The sequence below is a fragment of the Seriola aureovittata genome, chromosome 7 (assembly GCF_021018895.1).
Source record: "Seriola aureovittata isolate HTS-2021-v1 ecotype China chromosome 7, ASM2101889v1, whole genome shotgun sequence".
Taxonomy (NCBI): Eukaryota; Metazoa; Chordata; class Actinopteri; order Carangiformes; family Carangidae; genus Seriola; species Seriola aureovittata.
Genome location: NC_079370.1, coordinates 27,091,509 through 27,114,966, shown reverse-complemented (window position 1 = coordinate 27,114,966; position 23,458 = coordinate 27,091,509). Strand labels below are relative to the sequence as shown.

General features: G+C 40.7%; 1 protein-coding gene across 1 annotated transcript in view; it reads left to right on the top strand.

Annotated features, from left to right (window-relative positions):
- The first annotated feature begins 5,775 nt into the window (after window positions 1-5,775).
- The window catches only part of znrf2b (zinc and ring finger 2b), a 34,431-nt gene continuing 16,748 nt past the window's right edge, over window positions 5,776-23,458 (top strand). Inside the window, exon 1 of the mRNA XM_056379971.1 lies at window positions 5,776-6,799. Coding sequence (XP_056235946.1) covers window positions 6,376-6,799 — 424 coding nt within the window. The 5' untranslated portion in view covers window positions 5,776-6,375. The remainder of the gene's footprint in view (window positions 6,800-23,458) is intronic.

The window sequence follows — 23,458 nt, the reverse complement described above, 5'->3', positions numbered from 1 at the left end:
CATGTAACCTGAAGTTCTCCTCACAGTGAGGGTGTAATCTGTGGCTGATCAGGTGAGGCACTGGAAAAAGACTTCACTTTGAAGCAGTACAGCTCATTTGGTCAAAGAGAGGACGGGATCACTTTGGGTGCATTATAAAGTCGTACATGTTCAGAATTTGGGAGCAGTTTTTCAATAAAATAAAATTCCAATTCAATTGAGTAAAACATGTTAATAATAGCAATGATGTTGCAATATTTATTTTACAGGCATACAGTTCATGAATCACAATTCAGCAACTTAAGTAACACATAACATCATATAACCACAAAAATAGTATGGAGGAGGAGATTATTTGTTCTAGAGCCGGGGCTAAGCTAAAGGCTAGGAGATGGAGATATAAGCCTTTTTTTACCATCGATCCTCATGGGAAATGTCAACTCCCTGGCTAACAAGTGTGATGAACTGGAGGCACTTGTGAAGAACCAGCGAGCATATCTTGAGTGTAGTCTCATTGGTCTTAGGCCTGAGTCAGCCTGGGGGTAAGGTTTCTTAAAAGGACTCTGTCTTTGTTTTTGTGAAACAGTCTTACTTGAATTAGACTGATCTATGTGCAAAATTAAGACTGGACCAACACTACAGACCAGTCTGAAATATCTTTGTGAAAGTAGCCCCAGCTGTGACGCCGGCCCATAGTTAATTATTACATTAGTAGTCATACGCCAGACCACACACATCTCGGAAGTAAGCCATTTGGATCTCAGTTACACACCTATAATGAGCAGTTATCCAGGGACCATATCCAGGACTTTGTTTTGCCATGATGACAAATACACAGACTCACTAGGTGAAAACAATTCTAGGGGTGGTAATGATGGAGTTTTATTACATCTGATTAAATAATTAGATCAGTCTAATTACATATTCATTAAGTTTGATGTAAATAACATTATTAGAATCCTCGATTTCAGTACACTGTTTGGACTGCACTTATATAGTTCTTTACACAACAAGCCACATTCACCCATTCACACACATACAGTGTTTTTCTAGTGTACGCACACACTCAAACGCCAATGTTACATATAAACTTCAAGTCAAGTCACTGTATTTCTAGAGCACATTTAAATACAGCTTGAGCTGACCAAAGTGCTGTTCAAAGGGCAGTTCAAATAAACAAGGTAGCCGGTAAAACAAATGGATACAGTACATAAGAGACAATTATAATAACCCAAACAAGTAGACAACAAGAAGCAAATACTCAGTTTGAACATGATACTGGACGAGGAGGTTAGTGAGCTAAAAGGCCAGTGAATAAAAATATGTCTTTAAACTGGATTTAAAAATGGAGAAGGGAGGAGCACATCTGATATCAGGCTGCAGGAGGTTCCATAGTTTTGGAGCTGCAACTGCGAAAGCTCTGTCACCTTTCAGTTTTAGGCAAGCTCATGGGACATGTAAAAGGAATGAACTTTGAGATCTGAGAGATCTTGCCGCTGAGCGCCAGTGGATGAGATCTGAGATGTAAGGTGGGGCCTGACCATTGAGAACCTTAAAGGTCATCAGCAGGGTCTTAAACTGAATTCTGAAATGAACAGGAAGCCAGTGATGGGTGGCTAAGTCGTGGGTGATGTGCTTACGTTTTTTAGTACCAGTCAGAATCCTAGCAGCTGCATTCTGGACCAACTGTACCCCAGATAGTGAAGTTTGAGGAAAGCCTAAATACAGAGAATTGCAATAGTGCAGTTGAGTAGCGATAGAGGCGTGGATTACATTTTCCAGGTCATTGAAGGACAGAATCTGTTTTGTGAGGTTTGACATTTGGGATGAGGTGGTCAAGCCTACTGGCCAGGTGGGTTCTGGATTTAGAGGGGCCAAATATACTTCAGTTTTGTTAATGTTTAAGCGAAGGAAGTTCTTTGCCATCCAGGCCTTGATGTCCTTGAAACACTCCAGGAGAGGCTGAAGGGAGTCTGTAGATTTTAGCGGGAGGTAAAGCTGTGTATCATCAGCATAGAAATGTCAGGAGATGTTATGTTTCCTGATGATGTTTCCAAGGAGAAGCATATGCTGAATAGGACTGGCCTGAGGATGGAACCCTGGGGAACCCCACTGGTGACAGGGGCAGAGGAGGAGGACAACTGGTCTATAACCACTGAAAATGTCCTGTGTTTGAGGTAGGATCCAAACCTAGAAGTGATGTAGGGCAATATGGGTTTCAGTATATCTTGTTTGATATGCAGACTGTAGGAGCCAGGAATCAAACCACCGACTTTTCGATCGGGGGACGACCCGCTCTACCTCCTGAGCCCCCTTGTCTAAATTCTGTTTCAGAAGCCTGAATACACCCCTGAAATGCACAAAAGGATTGTTGCCATCCAACACCACCAACACTTAAATAATGCTGCCACACTGATAGCTCATCCCAACAAACACAGGCCATTAAAGCTTAATGTAATTGTGGTTTTGCAGTGTGGCTGCTGAGCTGCCCTGTCCTCCCCTCCATTATGCAGGTGGTGATGGACGCTGTGGCCATCAATCAGCAGATAACCCAAGCTATTTCCAGACAGGGGAGATTAGAGGGATTAACACGGGAGAGGGTGAGAAAACCACTCATCTTACACACCGGCGCTGTAAGCTCTGCTGTCCACACAATGTGAACGTTGCTGTTGACAGAAAGTCATTCTGGCCTCAGAAACCCTTCACTGAAGTTGCCTGCAGACTGACTTACCACAGACAAAAGTGTTAACCTCTTTGTGGTTAATCTGTGTTAACCACAAATCAAAGCGCCAATGACAATTTGTGTCCTTGACATCTGTTTTCTTTCTGTCTATGAAGCCACAGACCAATCACATCCGTCACAAATACTGTATCCAGGCAGAATGTGCTGTTAGAGGTGAACTGTATTGTCTCAGTGGGAGTGAAAAGTACTTTGCAATAGGGGACCTGCTGTCTGGTGGTGTTTACTGTAAACACAACCTGCTGCAGACTGAGTCGTGTGTATATGGAGCATGTCACCCCCTCTCTGCTGCTTTGCATCTTTGAACCGTTTTAATTGTCTGGGTGTTGTGCCAAACTACTCTCTGTCAGATTTTCATTTCCCTTTGCAGAAATCAAAATAAATGTTGCAGGAGCTTTGGCGGGAGGGTAGGGTTTTGGCAGGACAATCTTTACATTATAGAACCCTTTGTACCTTTGTAACACAAATATGAAATAATCCTATTAGTTAGAAAACCATGCATGGAAGCATGGAAAGGCCATGAGAAATTTTTTTTTTAGAAATTGAATTGAGAAATTGAATACACACCTGTAAAAGTTCACCACTACAAAGAACTTAATGTTGAATTTTAAATATTTGACTTTTAGAACCATCTGTCTAAATCTAAGTAGTTTGAATCCCACATGTAAATTTTCTTTTCTTTTTGTTGTTTTCCTGTTCTTTATTAGTGACTTTACATAACAAAAATATGTGACATGAAGGGTACATTGGACAGTCATGTAAATGACAGCAGTTATGGAGATGTACAAATGAAAAGAATATGATGTGTATGGGATATGTGTGTGTGTGTGTGTGTGTGTGTGTGTGTGTGTGTGTATTTTCCGAGTTTTATGTGTGATGTAGTCATATATATATCTGTGTTCTGTATCTGTCTTTTGTGAGAGGGTGAAAAGGAAAGTATAGTAGACATTAATGATGTAATATAAATATAATCGTAGGGAGAATGTAATAAAACTAAAACAATTAAAATAATAATTATAATAATTATAACATTAATATGATATCCTGTCAATGTAATTAAAATAAACAAATAAATAAATAAATCTTAAAACAAAAAATATGATAATATGATAATATGATATTATAAAATCTCAGCTTGAGCCATAGTTTACATGAGCTGGTGGTTGGGCTCAAGCTCATGTAAACTTTCCAAATCTTTCAACTTTTTTTATCCTCACAATTCATAACGAAAAATTTGAAGCCCTAAATTTCCAGGCACTCATCTCAAATACTTTCTTGAATCAGATGCATGAACAGAACCTGACAGCTACCATAACATCTACAGCCAACAACTGCCACATAAGTCCTGCAGGCATTTAAGGCAATGAAAATGATTGAATTGATTATATATGAATTGATATAACTCTGCCAATAAAACGCAACTTTGCATGTTGTTTATTACTAATACACATGTGAATGAGGAGATCACGAGGAAGAAATACATGTAGCCTAGGACTCTTGTTGTTGACGTTGATGCGCTGCTGCTGACATCACCTGACATGGTAGTTCAAAACTCATTAAAGCTCCTTATATGTACACCATCAGACCAGAATTACTTCCGTTGGATTTCAAAATAAGAGCTCGATATGATATTAAAGATTAGTCTGCATAGAATAAACATTGTGAGATTTATTTTTATTTTTATTTTTTACATAAAACATGCATTGACATGACTTGACCCAAATTAGAGACTGTTCTTTCATAAAGGACACACAACAGATTTTATCCAGCTGTAAAACATAGAGGTGGTTGAGATTAATCTTGTGTACAGTAACTTGGCAAACATACTGTAAATACTGACGTCAGCTGTTTAGGCTGCTTGACCTTGATTTGCTGGCCAACAGCCATGCAGGTCATCTACCTCTTCTGAAGATGTTCTTTTAGGTGAAGCATGTTTTTAAACTTCCTTCGGTGCATCAGAAATCTTTATAAGCACCTCTTCATCTAAAAATCTAGCACACTAGATGAATGGTGTAGAAAATTATCCATTGCTAGTGTCCAAGTGTCCTGAAGGGTCTGATATCTTTTCTGATATGGCTGCATGAGAGCAAATGTTTGAAAAAGGCAGCTCAGTACAAGGTTAAACTATTCTATCACTGAATGTAGTGGTAGAGATCTGTAGGTGCCATAGAAACATGATACCATATAGTAAGATGTATGGCATCTTCACGGACCTGCCTATACAACAACAAGAAAACCAGGAAATTAATTTTTCACTATTATCATGTTTTTCCTTGAAGACCATATGTGTTTCTGCATTTTGTACCCAATGTACAATCTCCTGTTCTACCACATCTCAAAGGTGTTCAACTGGATTCAGGTCTGGAGGCTGTGTGTGTGTGTGTGTGTGTGTGTGTGTGTGGGGGGGGGGGGGGGGGGGGACTCACTGTCATGTTGATGAAACCAGTTGAGCTGACTTTAGCTTTGTGTCATGGTGCATTATAGTGCTGGAAATAGACATTACAGGATGGTAAACTTTGGCCAGTGGGGGTTCAGTGGCATTCAGACCATTATTTCTCATGTTTGATGTGAACATTAACTGAAGCCTCTGCAGGAGTTTATGCTGCCACGTGATTGGGTGAATAAGCAGGTGTCCTCATGTTCCTAACAAAATGCTTGGTAAGTGTATGTCTGATCTCATTGAGAAAAAGTGTTGCTGTTGCATAGTTTGTCTGCCATGGAGTTCACCAACAAGTTTAAGCATTAACCAGTTTTCTGGTCTAATCCAGACTGAAACTTCTGAATATTTTACTGTGTTTAGTAGTTAGCATATGTTACAATGCGAACAGTGGCCATGGTAATTACTTGTACTACTTAATAACACATTAGCTTTGTCATTGAAATGTGTGAAAGTATGAGTGTTAGCATGCTCACATTTACATAACCTAGCTTGAAGTACTTTGGTACCAAAGTATAAAGAAGCTCTATAACAAAAAGTTAAAAAAAGTTAAAAAAAAAAAAAAAAAAACCTGAGCATTATAATGGCTTTGAAAACACTTGAAACTGCCAATATTTCTTTTAAAAACCCGCAATGGCTTTATTTTGAAACTTCTGAGCGGAAATACTTGTGAATTCAGCTAGCTTGATAGGAAGCCTACGCATCGAGTCTCCTTGTGGCAGCTGATGAAACGGATTAATGCAAGACTTTCTACTCCATCACTTCCTCCTTCTAAGCAATGTGCCAGCAGGCAGGGAGGCGTGAGGAGCCCGGCTCTTTGCTCCTTCGTGCTGCCCGGGAGCCATGGCGGAGCGGACACTGAGGAGAGACCAGCGGCCGGAGCTCAGCGGGTCCACAGCGGCGACTCAGACGAGGAACGAACCGCGTTACCTGCAGCACGACCACAACTATTTATGACGGAATACAATGGTGACGGCGAATAAAGTTTTACACACGTATTTAGCTGTTGTCACAGATGTCAGCCTCAACTTTTACCTAACTGGCATTCTGCTTCTCTGGATGGAATCATAGCGGCGCGGAGTTTGTTTTGTTTTCCTGTTCTTCCCCGGACGTCTGTCCTGTAAAGCCATCTGCCTCAGGCGTAAATCTGGTGCGCTGTCACGCAGTGGCTCACAGAGCGCCTCTTTAATATTTCGAAGCCGAATCAGCGGAGGTTAACATGGGGGCAAAGCAGAGCAGCCCAACTGCTAATCCAGCTGCCAATGGTCGGACAAGAGCCTACTCCGGCTCGGACCTGCCCTCCAGCACGTCCAGCAGCAACGGCAGTAATGTTAGCAGGACTAACGCCGGGGGCGTGAGGTACCATGCGTACAGCGCGTCCGGAGCCTCCGGAGCCACGTCCACCACGAGCCAGCACCTCGGTGCCAGGGCCAGGTCTGTCGGGGGCTCCGGGGGCTCTGGTGGGACCAGACCCCAGTCCGGCATCAACATTCCAAACAGCAGCGGAGCCTACAGCTCACCGGAGTCCGGTGGCAGCAGCCCCGAGGAGGCGGCGAGCAGGGAGCGCTCGGGCAGAGGGCACGAAGGTCCCCGGCTGCTGATAGGATCATTACCAGCTCACCTCTCTCCTAATCTGTTCGGAGGTAAGAGAGTGGACACGGCTCACTGAAACTGGAGTGACACCAACACATGGCGCTTTAGGGCGGGGACTAATGTCACATGTTCAAATCAAATAATCAATGACAACGTTTTTATTGATTATGTAAAACATCTGGGCCCAAATGTTATACAACTGATTTCAAACAGCTGTAGGGGTGAATTTGAAAACATATTATTAGGCCATAGTCATGGTCATTAAATGGGAAAAAAAAAACCTTTACAGGAGTAATGCAAATTTCTATCAGACACCAAAACTTAACTGTACTTAACTTGTCAGTCAGTCAGTTTTATTTCCCAAAACCTGTCTTCAGTGCCAGGGAATTAATTAAATTCTGGTCAGGAGATTTTTTTATTCACTGTAGTCAAATTTAAATATATTGCATTTTAAAAAGGTGGAAGCAGTTTGTAAAATATCTAGTTTTATAAAACTGCAAAATGTAAACTCCCCTCAGGATGCTGAAAACAGAATAAAATGCTCAGAGTTCATACTGAAGACATGACCTCAGCATCCTCAATCATAGCTGTGAGGCTGTAGAGCCAGGGATAATTAATGGGGAAAAACTTAGATTAATTGATTAGGCCATTGACAGAAGTGTTGATAGTTGATTAATTGTTTAGGCGTTGTGTAGGCAAACATGTTGGACTGTTGGTCACACTGTTGAAGACATAACTAAGAGAACTTGTTTCAGGCACTTTCACCTGTTTATCCACCAAACAGTTCATTAATAAAAAAAATAATTGACAAATTATTCATTTGCCACCTCAGAGCTATTCTATTCTCTACAGTTTTCAGATGGGGACAGTTGGTAATAGCCCACAGGTCGTCTGTGCGGCAGCTTATTATGAACCATAGTTGAGTTTTGTTGCTAGTAATTATAACAGGAACAAAGGGTGAAGTGTGGTGATGTAGTATAAAGAGAGACAAAGTCCACAACAGGAGGAGGTTGTGGTGGATGGTTGGGTCAATGAAACACAGGACTATGATACAGGAGAGTGGTGTTCGAGTCCTGTGTAAAACTAGCTGTTTATGTTGTAACCATGACAACAAAGACCATGTAATGTTGAGTAAGTATTTATTTTAACACAAATCACAATCTTTTCCTAAATTTAACCAAGTAGTTTTAGTGACTAAACCTAACCAAGCCATGACTGTTATAGTAACCATGGTGACAAAGGTAGGTCCGCTGCTGTCAGTACAGTCTTTGTGTTTATTATTGTAACCATAACGATCGAGGTCTGGTACTCCGACATAGGGGCGCTACGTCAGAAGACACACCTATGGGTTGTATCAGAAAAAAACGATGTGTATGGTTGTTGAGTTTGGAGGACGTGTTAATAAAGAATGTTGCTTAAATAAAACACAGCCCAAGTTTAAATTGGGAATATCTGATCAAAAATAAGTGAACAAAAATCTGATCTGCTCAAAAGTGAGTAAACAACTGAGTAAACAAGCCTTAGAGTCTGAAAAAGCAACTTTTCAATATACATCCGTACTCAAAAAGACTGTTTGTTATTGTGATTATTAAGATAAACAGCATAAACGTCCGTTTGTATGAACGTCTTCTTGTTGATTTCATTGATCCACTGTGACAGCTGCACTGACTGTTTGAAGTCATCTGATCACTGAGTGTCACTTAGTTCAGGTCCTGAAATTGATCATGTGACTCAGTCAGTTGTGTGTGATGTCATTACAAAGACCACAATAGCATCAACAGGTCCATCACAGCTCTCCTCATGCTCAGGTTATCCAGTCATCCTCAGTCAACACTGTAGGGGAGCAGAGGCTCAAGTTTGGCTGTGGAGAGAAGTTTTAAATGCAGAGATTTGATTGGCCGGTGGGTTGTTCTGTGTCTGATAGTTCCTCGTTAAACTGACTTAAATGGTGCAAAATGTTTGCTAGTGGACCAAAGACAAAAAGTCTCTAGATTCTTAGAACCATGAAGAAGAACAGAGGCTCCTGTCTTGCATGCAGAGCAGTCCAAAGAGATAAAAACTCCAGCAACACTTATAGAAAACAAAACTTTTTAAGACTGATGCGTTTTGGCTTGTGGCCTCCATCCGGGTCATCATCACAAAACACTGCACAAGTAAAATTGAAAAAAGATAGGTATGAGACAGAAAAAATACAAAACAGCAAGTCATATGTAAACATACATATCTGCCTTGGGGGCTTCTTCAAAGGTGGGTTGGGCCTTTGGTAGTTTTCGAGTATGTTAAGGCCCTCAAAAATCAATTATTCCAGCAGAACAATAATAATAATAATAATGATAATATAATAATAATATATAATCGAATTAAAGCCATTTCCTGTTTCAAAATTCCCCACGCCACCAAAGCCACGATCTTAAATGAAAACTCATATTAGGTGGCTCTTTGACTATTACTAAATATGGGCATGTACGTTTGTTCAGGCTGGGATTCTTATCTAACATATAAAGTTTGAGGCAGTTTGGACAATGCATGCTGGAGTTATAGTGAGTTGAATTTTCATGGTGAAACATCAAAATTTGCTACACCGCCACTGGCAGCCCACTGACAAAAACTCTTTCACAATAAAGGATCAGCAAGGGCATTACCTGACCAAGTTTGAGGTGAGTGTGGTTAACCCTCTAGGAGTAAATTAAAGTGTAAAACATGACATTCCTGTTGCCACAAGAGGGCGCCTGTGTCCCCACGCCTGTGATTCAGCCATAGGCGTGAATAGAGGCTTTTTGTGCACATAAAATTTTACACTCACCTGTCTTCACGTTGTATGTAATTTCCCCCTAATCCAGTAGTCGCCAACTGGTGGCCCCCAGGCCAATACTGGCCCGCCAGCAATAAAATCTTGATAATCAGATTTTTTTTTATCTTACAATCTTGAACTGACAGTCTCACATTAAGCTATAGCTCATGTCGAAATAGCAAATCTACCCCCACCTTAAGATGCTAAGGTCAAGGAATGCTCCAATCAACACGATACTTGAAAGACGCCCACTGTTGCAGCGCATTGTCCTCTTCTCCCACACCCTCCTTATTTATCGGCTCTACAATCTCATTTGCTATGATGCTGCTAGGATCATCATGTGTGTAAACTTCATTTCAATTTTGTTTCCTTCATCTTGAGGGCATCAATGGTTTCTGATGTTCTGTATTGACTCAATTTACAGACATTATATCTTTTTTCATTCTTTGTCTTAAAGAAATTTTGAAAAATTGTAAAAACTGGAAGGAACACTAATCATCTATATCATTTATAAGTAGTCCACCTACTACTATTTTGCTTTCAATTTGATTTATGAATGTGTTATATACCGTTATCTACCAATGTGGTAAACTGTGGTATCAGGTGTTATTCTACTTGGTTTAGTGATTACAGGGAATAGGCTGTTACTGCACATTGTATTTATAAAGTCTCTTGTCCATTTGTGACCATTTGGGTTTAATAGATCGTTAATGAAACCACAACAAACTATTTCAAGCAATTTCACTTTTTCAAGCATACCAGCTAATTTTTCATTCAATGTGTCAAGGCAGGTTCCTGGTGTTCTGTAAACACAGCAGATGATTATATTTTTTAGATTGATCGAGATCGATCTCTATAGTTAAACACAAGTTTTCTATCGTGTATGACATACTTTCAACTACACTACATCTTAAATCTGTGCCTACATACAGGGCAACTCCTCCCTCTTTTTTGTCAATCCTGTTCATTGCAAACAACTCGTATCCTTCCAGCCGCATGTCATTAACTTTCTCATTATCAAGCTAAGTATCAGATACTGCAATTACATTGAACTTATTGCATTTACACAAGGATTCCTTAATTTCATAGAGGTTCCTGTGGAGACCTCTCCTATTGAAGTGTATTATTAATAAAGCACCTGTCATTTTCACATTACTGCTGAATTGAAAATCAGTGTAGTACTTACAACTTGTATTAATATTGTAATAAAAGTTCTTCTCTGGATCGATATATCATTTTCAAACTCTTGCATTTTATAATCCGTGTGGTCAAATATACTGAAATTCAAAGTCTCATAACTTCTCCATATTCTATACAAATGTTTTCCACACAGTGTTTGCCAGCGTCAAGGGTCTCCTCATCAATGTCCCTGAATGGGAACAAATAGTCCTTGTCAAGATCTGTTATTCAGTTGTGAGGTGGCCATACAAATGCTCCTTCACACGGTTCAGACTCATGTCCATAAGTTCCGTAACCCTCATCGTGATATTCCATAACAGCGTCACTGAATTTTGATATTTCTTCCCCATGTTGGAAAAAGTCCACAGCCATAGACAACTCCCACAACAGCACTCCGTAGAAGTGCAAATAGGCTGAATATTTATAGTTCCTCATCTGCATTGATCGAAGTCTTTCAGTTCACTTATCGTAACAACTGTAGCTTCTTCAGGTGTTCCAATTAGCCGTATCATTACCTTACCATTTATTGTCCATTGTTGTGCACTGACAGGAGCAGGTTGGTTGTTAGGGATAATTTATAAATCTCAAAAGATTGTTATAAATGATTAGATTATGGTTATTGATAATAATTAATAAAGCGGTATCAGGGACCTAAAGCCAACCTGTGAGGACCGAAAGTGACAGTCTGTGACACAAGAACTTCATTAGTCTGCTATTAAAATTAGTCACAGATTGCAAACAGTTTAAATTACAGATAAACTTGAGTTAACCATGATTTGACAAAACGGGTTTATAAGATTAGGAATCGGGACAGAACAGAACTTTTTTCTAATTCTATTGACGTGTAACCTTACCTTGATGAACTTTACAAGATGGTCACTGGCTTGTCTGGCTGAGAGCTTTCCTGGTCTCTTGTGGCCAAGAGGTCATAGTGGCAGAAGGTGGACCAGGATCAAAATGGATGACATGTCTCTGTCCCATCCTGAAAATACAAGTACAAATTTGTATACAATTTTTTACCGAAAGCCAAGTCATTCCATTTTGCTTAATTATCCTTCCCATTAATATAATCCTCTATACTATTAATCATAAGTGGAGTGCAAAAATCAATTGTTCCACTGTTCCAGAAGGGGTGGGAGAGGTGAGCACAGAAACAAAGATCATTTCAAAAAGTCAAAATGAGAAACAACAACTCAGCAGATACATCTACATACTCAGAACATGTTAGGCTAGCCAGGACTGCACGGGTGAATATGAGGTGCTGAAAGAAGCTGAAAAGCAACTTACTACTGGGATCTTGAGGTAAATAAATCTCCAGCACACCAACATCTTGTTTCCTTCAAAGAAACTCAAACACCTCTTCATCAACTTCAGTCTTTGATTCATCATAGACGTTTAAGTCCAAGATTGGAATGTCAAATTTCTTGGCAACTGTGAAAACAAAGCACAATGTCATCACTGAATCTGTTGTGGAATTGTAGAAAAAAAAAGCAGAACAAGACAGAAACCAACAGGCCATCTTTACTTGATCATCAAACCCCGTTACCATGGTTGACTGTAACCATCCTAAAGACAATAAGCACAGAGAACAGCTGATGTTTTTACAGATGAGCATAATTATATAGCTGCCAAAACATGAACCAATCTTTGATCTGTTTTTCATTTTTCACTCACCACAATCCAATTATTAATTCAATTACGTGATCCGTATGATTCATCAATACAATTCATTTCAATTACGTAAATTGAAAGTTTGTATATTTATATATATTTAATTTTAAAAGGTAAGTCGACTGCAGTCCTCGTTCTTGCTCTACAGCCTCGGTGAGTTTGTTGTTGCAGCACATGAATCACTTCTCCACCTGAACAGAAAAAGAACCGCCGTCACTAGCGGCTAGGGCTGCTAAATTATGGCAAAAATCCTAATCGCGATTATTTTGATCAATATTGAGATCGTGATTGACTCTCATTCTCATTGACTTTGGAAAAAAACTGGAAAAAAATGATTTCAAAACAAAAAAGCGCTGTTTCTATGTAGTTATTCCCGTTATACACAATATAAGTTAAAGATATCTGAGCATGATGTTTCAGATCATGATTGCGATATTACCCAAAAAAGATTGTCATATGATCTTTTGGCCAGATCGCCCACCCCTGATCCAAAGATACCCTGGTGGAAGTTACACATTTCACATTGTCGCATATAAACTGACATAAAGATTGCTTTTCCTTTTTATGTACATAAGTTTAAATTTCTCATCAGCTTATCCCATGACTCACGAAGGGTGTTGTAGACAGAACATTTGATAATTTCGTCTTTGTGTATCTTTGTGTGTTGTTTCATTTTGGTGAAAACGAGCAGCACACACTCTTTCTCTGAGATTATTCAAAGCAGCTGGCTGATGTCGCCTGTCTGCAGAGCGAGGATGGATTTTCTGCAGAGAACTATTGCCAGACTGGAGCTGGCCAAGAGTCTTCTGAGGAGACTTGACAGTTTTTACTGTTGCATCGTTATTCATGAACAAGGACGCAGTGATGTGTAGCCTGCACTCGCTCTCCTACTGAGAACTACAATAGTGTGTCTTACTGCAGAAACGTCTACAGGTCTGTGTGTAGGAGATCGTGCACCGCAGAGCTGAGTCGGTTTTGGTGTTATGGCTAAGCTGGTCCAGGTTAGCTGAAATCTACGTTGATGAGACCAGTGGCTACCTAACCTGGTTTGCTAATCTCTGCTGCTGAGTCCCTTCATTTGAATACTGCAGCAGATGTGTGCTGCTGTCTCACTGCATTGATGTAGTAGCTGTGAAATCACAGGTTTCTGAAGAGATGTTTTGAGGATTGGCTTTGAGTTTGATGCTTTTCTTTCCTCCTTTGTAAGGTACTAGCGCATACTCCCATACAACCACCTGGCCAGTCATTGTAGGGCTGGGCAATATGGCTCAAAATCAATCAGGAGGTGAGGTGGGTGTTTGCATCATTGTTTCCAAAAGTCTCTGTTCCTGCCGGTCCAGACTACAGTGCAGCCCCAGAGTTTTCAAACAGAGACAGGTCCGACAGTGTTTCCAAAAGTCTCAGTTTTAGTGGCTGGAAAACTGCAGTCATGTGGACGCCAGAAGTAAACGGAGCAAAAGAGATGCATTTTAAAACTAAAATGCAGTGTTGTGGACGTAGCCTGAGGCTTAGTGTTTGCGCTTGTGTCGTCATATCGCCACTGAAAATGAGGTTGTGATTTTATATGGGGACAGGTCATGAACGCAGCATTGGAGAAAGTATTAAATAAATGAACTGACATGATGAAGATTAAGTTTGGAGAGAGGGGTTTTAATGTCGGTGTTGATATTTTTTCGGTTAAATGCCCAGCCCTAAATATGTTGGCTTGACTGCCTAACTGTCTGATTTGAAAGGTTACAATTACTGTCATTGGGAAGGTGAGGCCCAACATCGCTTTAGATTAGGGCTTTCCAATTACTCAAAACATAATCGAAATGGCAGTACGGCCAAGTGCAATATCCAAATCACAGGAGCTGCAATTAAAGGTAAAATGTGTCACAACATTGTTGTGCATTGTTAGTGTTAGGTCCATAAAGTTAAGTACTGCAGGGGTGACATACTTTAAAAATGAGTACCTGTGAGGTTCAACAAATAACTGAGGGTGAGCTGGTCTTCAGTTGCTTTAAAAAACATTAAAAACTTTAAGAACGCAGCTCACCCACAGCTTATAGCCTCACAGGTGGTCTCGTGCCTCGATTACAAATATTAAAAATTTTAGGGGGGTAAAAATACTAAACATATATACATATAAAACAACACACATTAATGAGTGGGCAATTAAATAAATAAAACGAGCACTGATGCCTCACGATTTAGCGTCTGCAGCTTCCTCCTGGCTTTGGCCCAGTGAAATTCATTCTCCTGAAAGCTCGGTTCACTGTACTTTGCCTCCAACAATCCTATTGAAACAAATAGATTTTGGTCCTGAAGGTTCACTGTTAGTATATAGTAGTATATGTATATGTGACCGAACTCTTAATTGCTAATATTCAACTTTAAATACTGCAGGAAGGAGCTGCGGTGACCTGACATGAGCTTTCTGTCGTTTTCACGAAAAGAAGCCGTGACTTCTCGATTCAATGGATCTCCAGTCTCTACTTGACAAGAACACAACTGCGTGTAGATAAAGAAATTTACTAACTAGACTACTATCTGCAGAGTAAATGCAAGGTGTAACAATCGTTAAGAAACTTCTGATCGGATGGTTAATTGGAGAGGGTCAGGCATCCACGATCATGGTGGTGAGGGGGCGGAGGAGGGTCACAAAATGTTCACAGTGCTGAAATGACAGCTGAATGACAGCAGAGGGAGAGACACTTTTAAAGTTTGACAGCTTACACGTGATTGGCTAAAGGCCAGCATGTCGAGTTGTGATTGGATGAAGACGAGAATGAGCTGGTGGAGCTTATAGATAGCGGGAAACGGTGCTTGTGATTTAGAAGGTGTGCACAAAGACATAGGCTTCCTGACTTAACTTTCGCTAAGCTTCATATTAACAACATGTCGTCAACATGTCCTGAAATGTTACTGTAATTGTCCGTGAGCTGTTTTTACAACCTGCAGATGTCTAAAGAAGCAACATAGACCAAGGCTGCGCAGAGTAGGCCGAGGCGGGATCCCCCTTGATGAGCGGGTGACGTCAAACAGACCTACTAAACAGAAATAACAGCACCGCAAACAAAACAACAAAATCTAACACAAAGACTGTCGCCCATAACAACTGTGGTATCTGACATCTTTTGTAGCGGCGCTCCACACACAACGTTCACAAAGGCTAACGTTAACTTGTTTGTTCACATAGCGACGGCTCATAACATGAGCTGGGTTAGCAGGCTACGGTCAGAACGTAAGACTGACCTTTCAAATTAATGTTTTCACACCACGTGTCTATGGAATGTTGTATGGAAGCTTGTGGAGTTTCATTGGTGTTGGTACCAGCTACCAAATTTCTGGTATGGTGACATCCCTAGTAGAGTACAGTGCATCTCTGACAAACCAGAATAATTAGTTTTGTTGCGTAAAAATGAAGCCACAAAAAAATTGGGTGCACAATGAGTGTTTATTATCTCTCTTAACAGTACTTTTTTCACCCGGGGCAACAGAACAAGCTGTGAACACAAAGTCACCCACTCACCCCACCCCCATGCTGTTCCTCTGAAGTCTTGCCCATCTGCTGAGTGTCTGATGGCAGATGATTAACAGAACAAACCACCTGGTGGAACCTTTACTGTCACTGTTACTGACCGCAAATGTGGAAGTGAAAACAGTGGAAATCCCCATGAAGCCCATACAATCTTTCACATGATGCAATGAGTCTTAAAGTGCAGGAAAACTAAAACAGTCCTGGGTCACATTGATGTCGTCCATGTGTTTCTTTCAGTACAAGAGGGGGGCGCCGATTTTTGAGCATTCATGCTCATTCCTGGTAACCATGGTTACCCCCACTTCTAACCTTGTCGTCACATTAGATCCCCTGAGCCCCAGGACCCTGAGCTTCTTTTGCCGTGTTACATATTTATAGTGGTTCATTAACAAGTAACACCAAATACAAACTATAATAATGTGCAGGTCTTTGCTGAATTGATTCTTTGCCGCCATGTTGTCTGAGCTTTAGCTAGAAGCTGATGTTCCCACTTTGCTGCTCGTATTTACCATCTGAACTATTGGGGTATAAGTACAGGAATCAACTGATCTTTTCTTCTTAGCTTAGTGCAGATATGTAAGTTTTGTTGATTTCAAGTTAATTCAATAGTGTCCTGGGGTCTCATGTACAAAGCCTTGCATAGAATTCATACTGAGACGTGGCGTACGCATGTAACCGGAAAGAGGCGTATGCACCAAAAAATTCAGATGCATGAAACACTGCACGATTCCACGCACATCTTCTGTGCACATCCGAATTAACATGAATTGAGCGCACATGCACGAATAGCACACTCTACCCTCTACGAGGAGGAGGAGAAGAAAAAGAGTCCAGAAAAAAAGGATTTATTTTGCACTTTATCCTCTGGGTGAAAACAAACAGAGTAGGAGGGTGAGTGTGGGGTCATGACATGTCCCGCACCAGAATTATTTTTCTTGAACTTTATGCATGTTCACTTGATTGAAATGAGTAAAAATGTCTATAGTAGTGTTGTGTTAATTTCACACACTATTTATGTCCACCATGCATTGTTTTAAATAGACAGATGAATGAAGTAATGCGAGAGTAATGTGACACTATCCAAATCTTTTCCAATATTACGCATTAGTTTAGCTCAAGGACGCCTGGCAAAGTCCTAACTGCTCTGCCTGCCCCTTTGGCTGCAGTGTGGTCAGCACTGGTAAGGGAACAGGCGATGCCGGACCCAACTCAGCACGGTTCCCAGAGGACTGATCAAGGAAATCTTAAACGGTTGATAAGTCGGTCATCATCACGGGCCCAAAAAATCTGCGTGGCCTCTAAATATCATATACTGTATTTTGCCATTCGGTATTTTTTCTAAGTACAAAGCTGCCATTGTTATTAGGGCACATATTGCAGCCTTTTGTTCATGCTTTTATGTCCACTTATTTAGTTGCATACATGTGGATGTGTTATTGTTTCTAATAAGGCTTTGATTAGTAGTTGTTTGATGAGGTGCAACAGACTTTTAAATCATTTCCTAATGTTACTAGTTTTGCTGCATCGCTAACTGACTACAACCATTAGAAACAGTGTCAGCAGACCTGAAGCTGGTGTAGAGGAACACAAATTCTCATGTTCATTTCAATCTTGATACAGCCGACCGTGAACGTGGAAGATGGCCGGTGCAAAAACAAGAGGCACCTGGTCCTGGAAACCGACTGCGTCTTCAGTACATGTTAAATGAAGTCATGGTCGTTTCTTTCTCCTAAGGTTAGTGATGGAGTGTAGCCTCACGTGATGTTTTTGTACCGACTCTGGTACAGAATGGCTTCAGCAGCTGCAGCTAGAGGTTCTTTATCTTCACATCAAATGAAGAAGTGACTTAAAACTGTGAAAAGTGAATCTGTCCGTGTGACCAAACAGTCAAGGCAACTTAATATCTTAGGTTGATTTGTGTTGGTGGACAGACTCATCATATGTCTGTATTATATAAAAACATCATATGGACGTTAACATGGTTAAACACTGGATTTCATGGGAGGGGATTTTTAACTGATGGTGCATAGAATAAAAAAAAATGACATTATAAAGTACACAAAATAATATTTCATTGGAACTAACTACATTTACATCACATGTACATTTATTCATTTATCGCTTTGATCCAAAGCGAGTCACAGGTGAGGAACATTACTGAAGCTTCAGTGCAGCAGGAGACCTTGGTGTAAGAACTAAGTACTACATCAATTCAGTAAGTGAAGGAGGTCAGGGAAAGTGTTAGGGTGTGAGAGGTGTTAGGAGAGGAAATGACTTGAAGATATAGAGAGACGCTCCTGCTCTGAAAGACTTCGGGAGCTTGTTCCACCATCAGGGAACCGCAGACCAGAACAGTCTGGAGATTAGGTGTGTTTCCATTAATCTGCTTCATGTGCAGTTTGAAGTTGCAAACTTAAAAATGAGAAATGGACACTTGTACATTTTGATAAAACTCTCAAATATTAAAAAAAAAAAAGATCTGTTCACATGAGGTGTTTTTTCAGACAATTCACCAAAGCAAAATTTATCAAACTTGAAATAGAATCAAATTTTTCACATTCAAGCCTGTTCCAACTGAGAGGCAGACCGCCGGGAATCTGTCGTCACGTTTAATTGGAATGATACAGTGAGAGGAGAAATCCCAGCTTTATTCACATAACATCACTCAATGGAAACACAGAACACTCACAATCTGTTTTGTCGACTTTTCTAAGAAAATTGCTTCTACATTGTGCAAAACAGCGATGGAAACGCGGCTAATGCTAATGTGCAGGGATGTTGACGTCAGACCGCATTCCTTGGAGGAGCACAGTGGCTGAGAAGCAGCATAAGGCTGAATGATTGAGTTCACAATAGAAGGAGCAGACCCAGAAGTCTCTCTGAAGGCAGCATTAGTTACTTTAATTGGGTAGCCAGTGGAGGTAGTTGTATGTAACTAAAAATATTAATGGACATAAACTTGGACAATAGACAATAAACTTGGATTCATCTGTAGCAAAGAGCCTGAATTCTGTCCTCCTTCCCTAAACTGTCAGAAGAGAACTGCAGACAGAAAAAGAGAGGAGGTGATTGGATCGGTCATGATTGATGTCTTTCTCTTAGCCAGTTTTCAACCTGAGAATCTTCCTGCCTTTGTAGAAGAAAAAATGATTCTGACTGCTTGTGTTCGTACTTAAGCTTAGGTCTTTGCGTCAGTGTGTGATACCCTGAGCTCAGGGGGTTGGTGTGCAGCCAGGCCAGTCAGTGATCGGTGAACTGATCGATAAAATGATGATTCATAATCTCATTCCATAGCACGGAGTCCAGGATGTGCTGATTCAGGGGTTTCAGGGGAGCTGAGTTAACTACAGCAGATAATGAACACTTTACCATGGGCTGCTCTCCAAGCAGCAGATCTGCAGTGATAAGGCCCATAGTGGAAACTGTGAAGGGTTCTGTTGAACAGATTGTAAGGTTTTAAAACGGTTTCCTGGCTCTCCGCTCATTCGGGAGAACTTGAGGCGTCACATTGGTCTTTGCCAGCACAGAGAAAAGAAATGAGCTTTGAGCTTTAGATAGATTTATTGTGATCTCCTCTTGGCTTTTATTCCACATACATCCACATTTTTTATGTGCAGTATTTACATTTAGGCAGATTGATGCAAATATAGACAATAACACATACTAGCACAATAAATGAGGACATGCATGATCTCAGTGTTACATTTTGTGCATCTCTTACCAAATGTGCATCATATTGTGTAAGCCAGGTTAGACAAATGCTTTAACACCCTCACAAGAAATACGTCTTTCATTCACATGAACTTCTTCATTCTTTTGTGTTTCTAATATCTTGGACCTCATTACTTTGACAGAATATTTGAAGCACTGTGTGTTTCTGTCTGTATGTTGATTATACTAAAAAAAAGGTATTGAATACGTACAAGATTAGCAAAATAAAAATACGTAAGCCTATGTTTCATTTATAGTGGGCTGCAGCCTGCATGAAGATATTTAGTAAGCCTCGGTCCTGTTTGTATTTCCCAAATCCAGCTGGTAATTAAGTGTCATTATACAGTGTACTTTATATTTTCACGCTGTCTTGTTTGGGGAGGGCAGAGTCCTTTCCCCCACTACTTACTCCAGCTCCTCCTTTCTCTTTTTGGGGATTCCCATTCACTCTCAGGGCAGCTGAGTGATGTCCTCCCTCCACAGTATCCTGGGTCAGTTAGTGTCAGATGAATAAGTTGGTGTTTGGAATCCAAACTATGGCAGACGGACTTCAGTAGATCACTGCGGCATCAAACATGACACAAATACTTCACCTGTAAAAGCTGAATTTACACATTATCATACGGCGGCTCTGAGAGCTCATCGCACTGCAACTTAAGAAGACGCATAAAAAAAGGACAAAACACAAACAACTTCAGAAAACATCTTCATGCCACCTTCAAAGTGGTTAACAGATCGAACAACATAATAAACATTTCCTAAAGCCAATAGTCTATAAATGTTAATGATTACACAGCAGTTCTTTGACCTTGTCTTAAAGTCTACATGTTACATTTCAAACATTCTATAAGATAGAAGTTTGGAAATTAACCTTTTACATAGAAACATCTCATAAGTTACAGAACAGTTAGATATTTAATCATATAGACATATAGACACAGACATATCTGATCTGTCTATGAAGAGTGTTCTGCTGGTCACTACCATGATTGGAATGTGGGTTGTAGTTTATGACATTTATCTATAGAAAGACAAAGGAAGGGAGGTTGGTGTGTGTGTGCATGTGTGTATGTGTGTGTGTATTCATGCATGGCCTGGGTTCATACCTTAGTGATGATCAGTCCTTTTGTTGTTACTTGTCCTACATAAGAAACAATCAAATATCGTTAGACAGAGTCTTATTGTTACAAACTGGAGATTTTTCCTATGTTCTCCAGTTTGCCTGGTGTCCATTGGTTGATCCTCTGGAGCTGACCCTTTGAGCATGATCTGGTTGTGCATCCCTCTGGCATGTGCTAAAAGCATGGTCTGTTTGTGAGAAAAGGGTAATTTGTCTCTGTTTCCTATCAATTTGATAGTTTGATGGTGGGAATATTGTCAATAACTCTGCATGTCCATACAATAAACTTCTTTAGTGGCTTGTGACTGATGCCAGGCCAGGTATGTCTAGTACAGAAAATACAAGTCTCAGCCTGGTGATGATTGGCTCTTTGGTCTGTGGTGCACCAAACCCTGTCACTTCCTCATCCAATGCCTTCAAAAACACATCAGCAAACAATTACCCAATGCGTTTTTAAAAATTAGATGAACAAGTAACTTTGGATGACGAACTGTCGTCCTTGGCAAACATTACAGCAGTTGCCTGCTCTTGTTGATTCCTTCTTTACAACATGAGGAGGATTTGCCCCACCTTCACCAGGGAGGTGGCCATCATGCTCCTCCAGGCGCTGTCATCTCCCACCTGGACTTCAGCATATCCCTCCTTGCTGGAGCCCCTGTATCTGCCATCGGACCTCTGCAGCTAATACTGTTACCCGGCTGGTATTCAGCCTTCACAGGTTTTCCTCCTCTCACTACACTGACTCCCTGTCACTGCTTCATCCAGTTCAAAAACCTGGTGCTGGCCTACAGGGCAGTGAAACGAACTGCTCTTTTCTAACTCCGAGCCATGGTCAAACCCTAAACCCCAGACCAAAAGTTCCTCTCCTCTGCCTTGCTTTTGGACATTTAGCTGTGCCATGTGGATGTTTACCTCTCCCATCTCTCAGAGGACCCTGTTGTCACTCACCTCCGTCTAGACTCTTCTCTTTTCTGGCTTCACAATAGTGGTGTGAACTCCCTGCTAAAGTCAAGACAGTAAAGTGCCCATGTTCCACTGCAGGCTAAGAACCCTCCCTTTCAGACTGCCTGTCAACAAACCTCACTAGCACCTACTTGTGTCTCAAGACTTCAAAATACAATTATAGATATCTATGCAGTTTTACTTCAGAACTGCATTTGCTTGTATTCATGTATTTGAAAGGAATACACTCCCTGTTTTGGATGAAATCCAGCTCTTGCTCGAATGCTGTTATTGTAATTCACTTTGCATAAAAGTATCTGGATGTAATGTAATCAATTGTTGTGGACCGTGCACAAGTTGCCACAGAGCAGATGATGCATGGTTGTAGTACAGGGTCGAGGCTAAGTCCTTAACCTGGAGGGCCATGTCTGTCATCATAGACCAATCCAACCTCCCATCAGCCCAGCTGTCAGGTCCACAAGCTTCTCCACCGCAACAGGGTAGCTGCAGAGAGCAATGTTCAATGTGCAATGATATTACAATTCTCTTAAGTTCAATTAAATTTAAGAAATTAACCTTGTTTACAGTTACTAAACTCATTCAAGATGGTGGAGACCAAGTGCTCTTTTGTTCTACAAACAAAAGAACTCACTTCCCCACAATTCCTCACTTTCACACCTGGAGACAACCCTCCCCCAGGGAGCTTACTGACCAGTGAGTGTTGGTCACTGTGTGACATGTCACCCCCAGACAACAAAACCAGCCCCCTTCTTTGTTCTCTCTCCTCTTCTCCCTCTCTTCTTCTCCCTCTTCTCTCTAACCCTCTCAAGGAGCAACAAGCCCATGTCAGCACTGCTACCTGAGACAATAGCACTCTTGCAATTCTGCTTACAGCAGCTAACTCTGTAAGAAGAACAAAGTAGAAACCAGCGACCTCCTTCAGCAACACTGAGACCACACAGCCAGACAGGACTTCAATCCACCAGAGCGCCACCCAACCCGCTGGACTTTACAACAATACTGAAAAGCACCTCTCTCTTTTGTTCCAAGGACTGGGTAGTGTTGACTGACTGGGCCTAACCTCACCTAGCATAGCACAGCTAAGCAGCAGAATTCTTAACCTTTGTTAATGCACATGTACATGTTGGTTATTGTATCCACTTCTTGATGGTTCTAATGCTTGCTTGACTTTGGTACTTGGTATTAGAACCTGCATGCAACCAACCTTCTCCTTTTAACTTGCCACCTTTAGACTACATGAACTAGACAAACAGACTTACTGTCTCCCTCCCCCACACACCATGTGGTTTCACTGGCCATTTTGAGTAGTTTCTTTGTTTGCCGCCATCTTGTTTGTAGTCTTCCTTGTTCAGACCGTATATACTTAAGATTAGACATTGTGTGTTTTTACTTTTTGTTACACTGTAAATAAATGTCTTTAAGTATAACTACTGGTGTGTTTAATGTCACACAGGTGTGAATATTGATCAACCTCTACTCAGTAGAACTTTGATCCTTCAAACTTTACTTACAGTTGATATGGTAATTTTGGTTATAGTTATTAGTATTTATTAGTTATTATGAATTATTAATCAGAGTTAATTTTTTGTACCAACATTGGCTATCCTTTCCTGTTGCAGGCTGGTGCCCCTGAGGACTTAAAGTTAATATTTAATATTAATATTTTCTTAATTTATTAGACAACTGATGCCTCAACATAATGGTGCCCGCATATGAAGTTGAGTACCAAGGCCTAACAACAGCCACTTGAA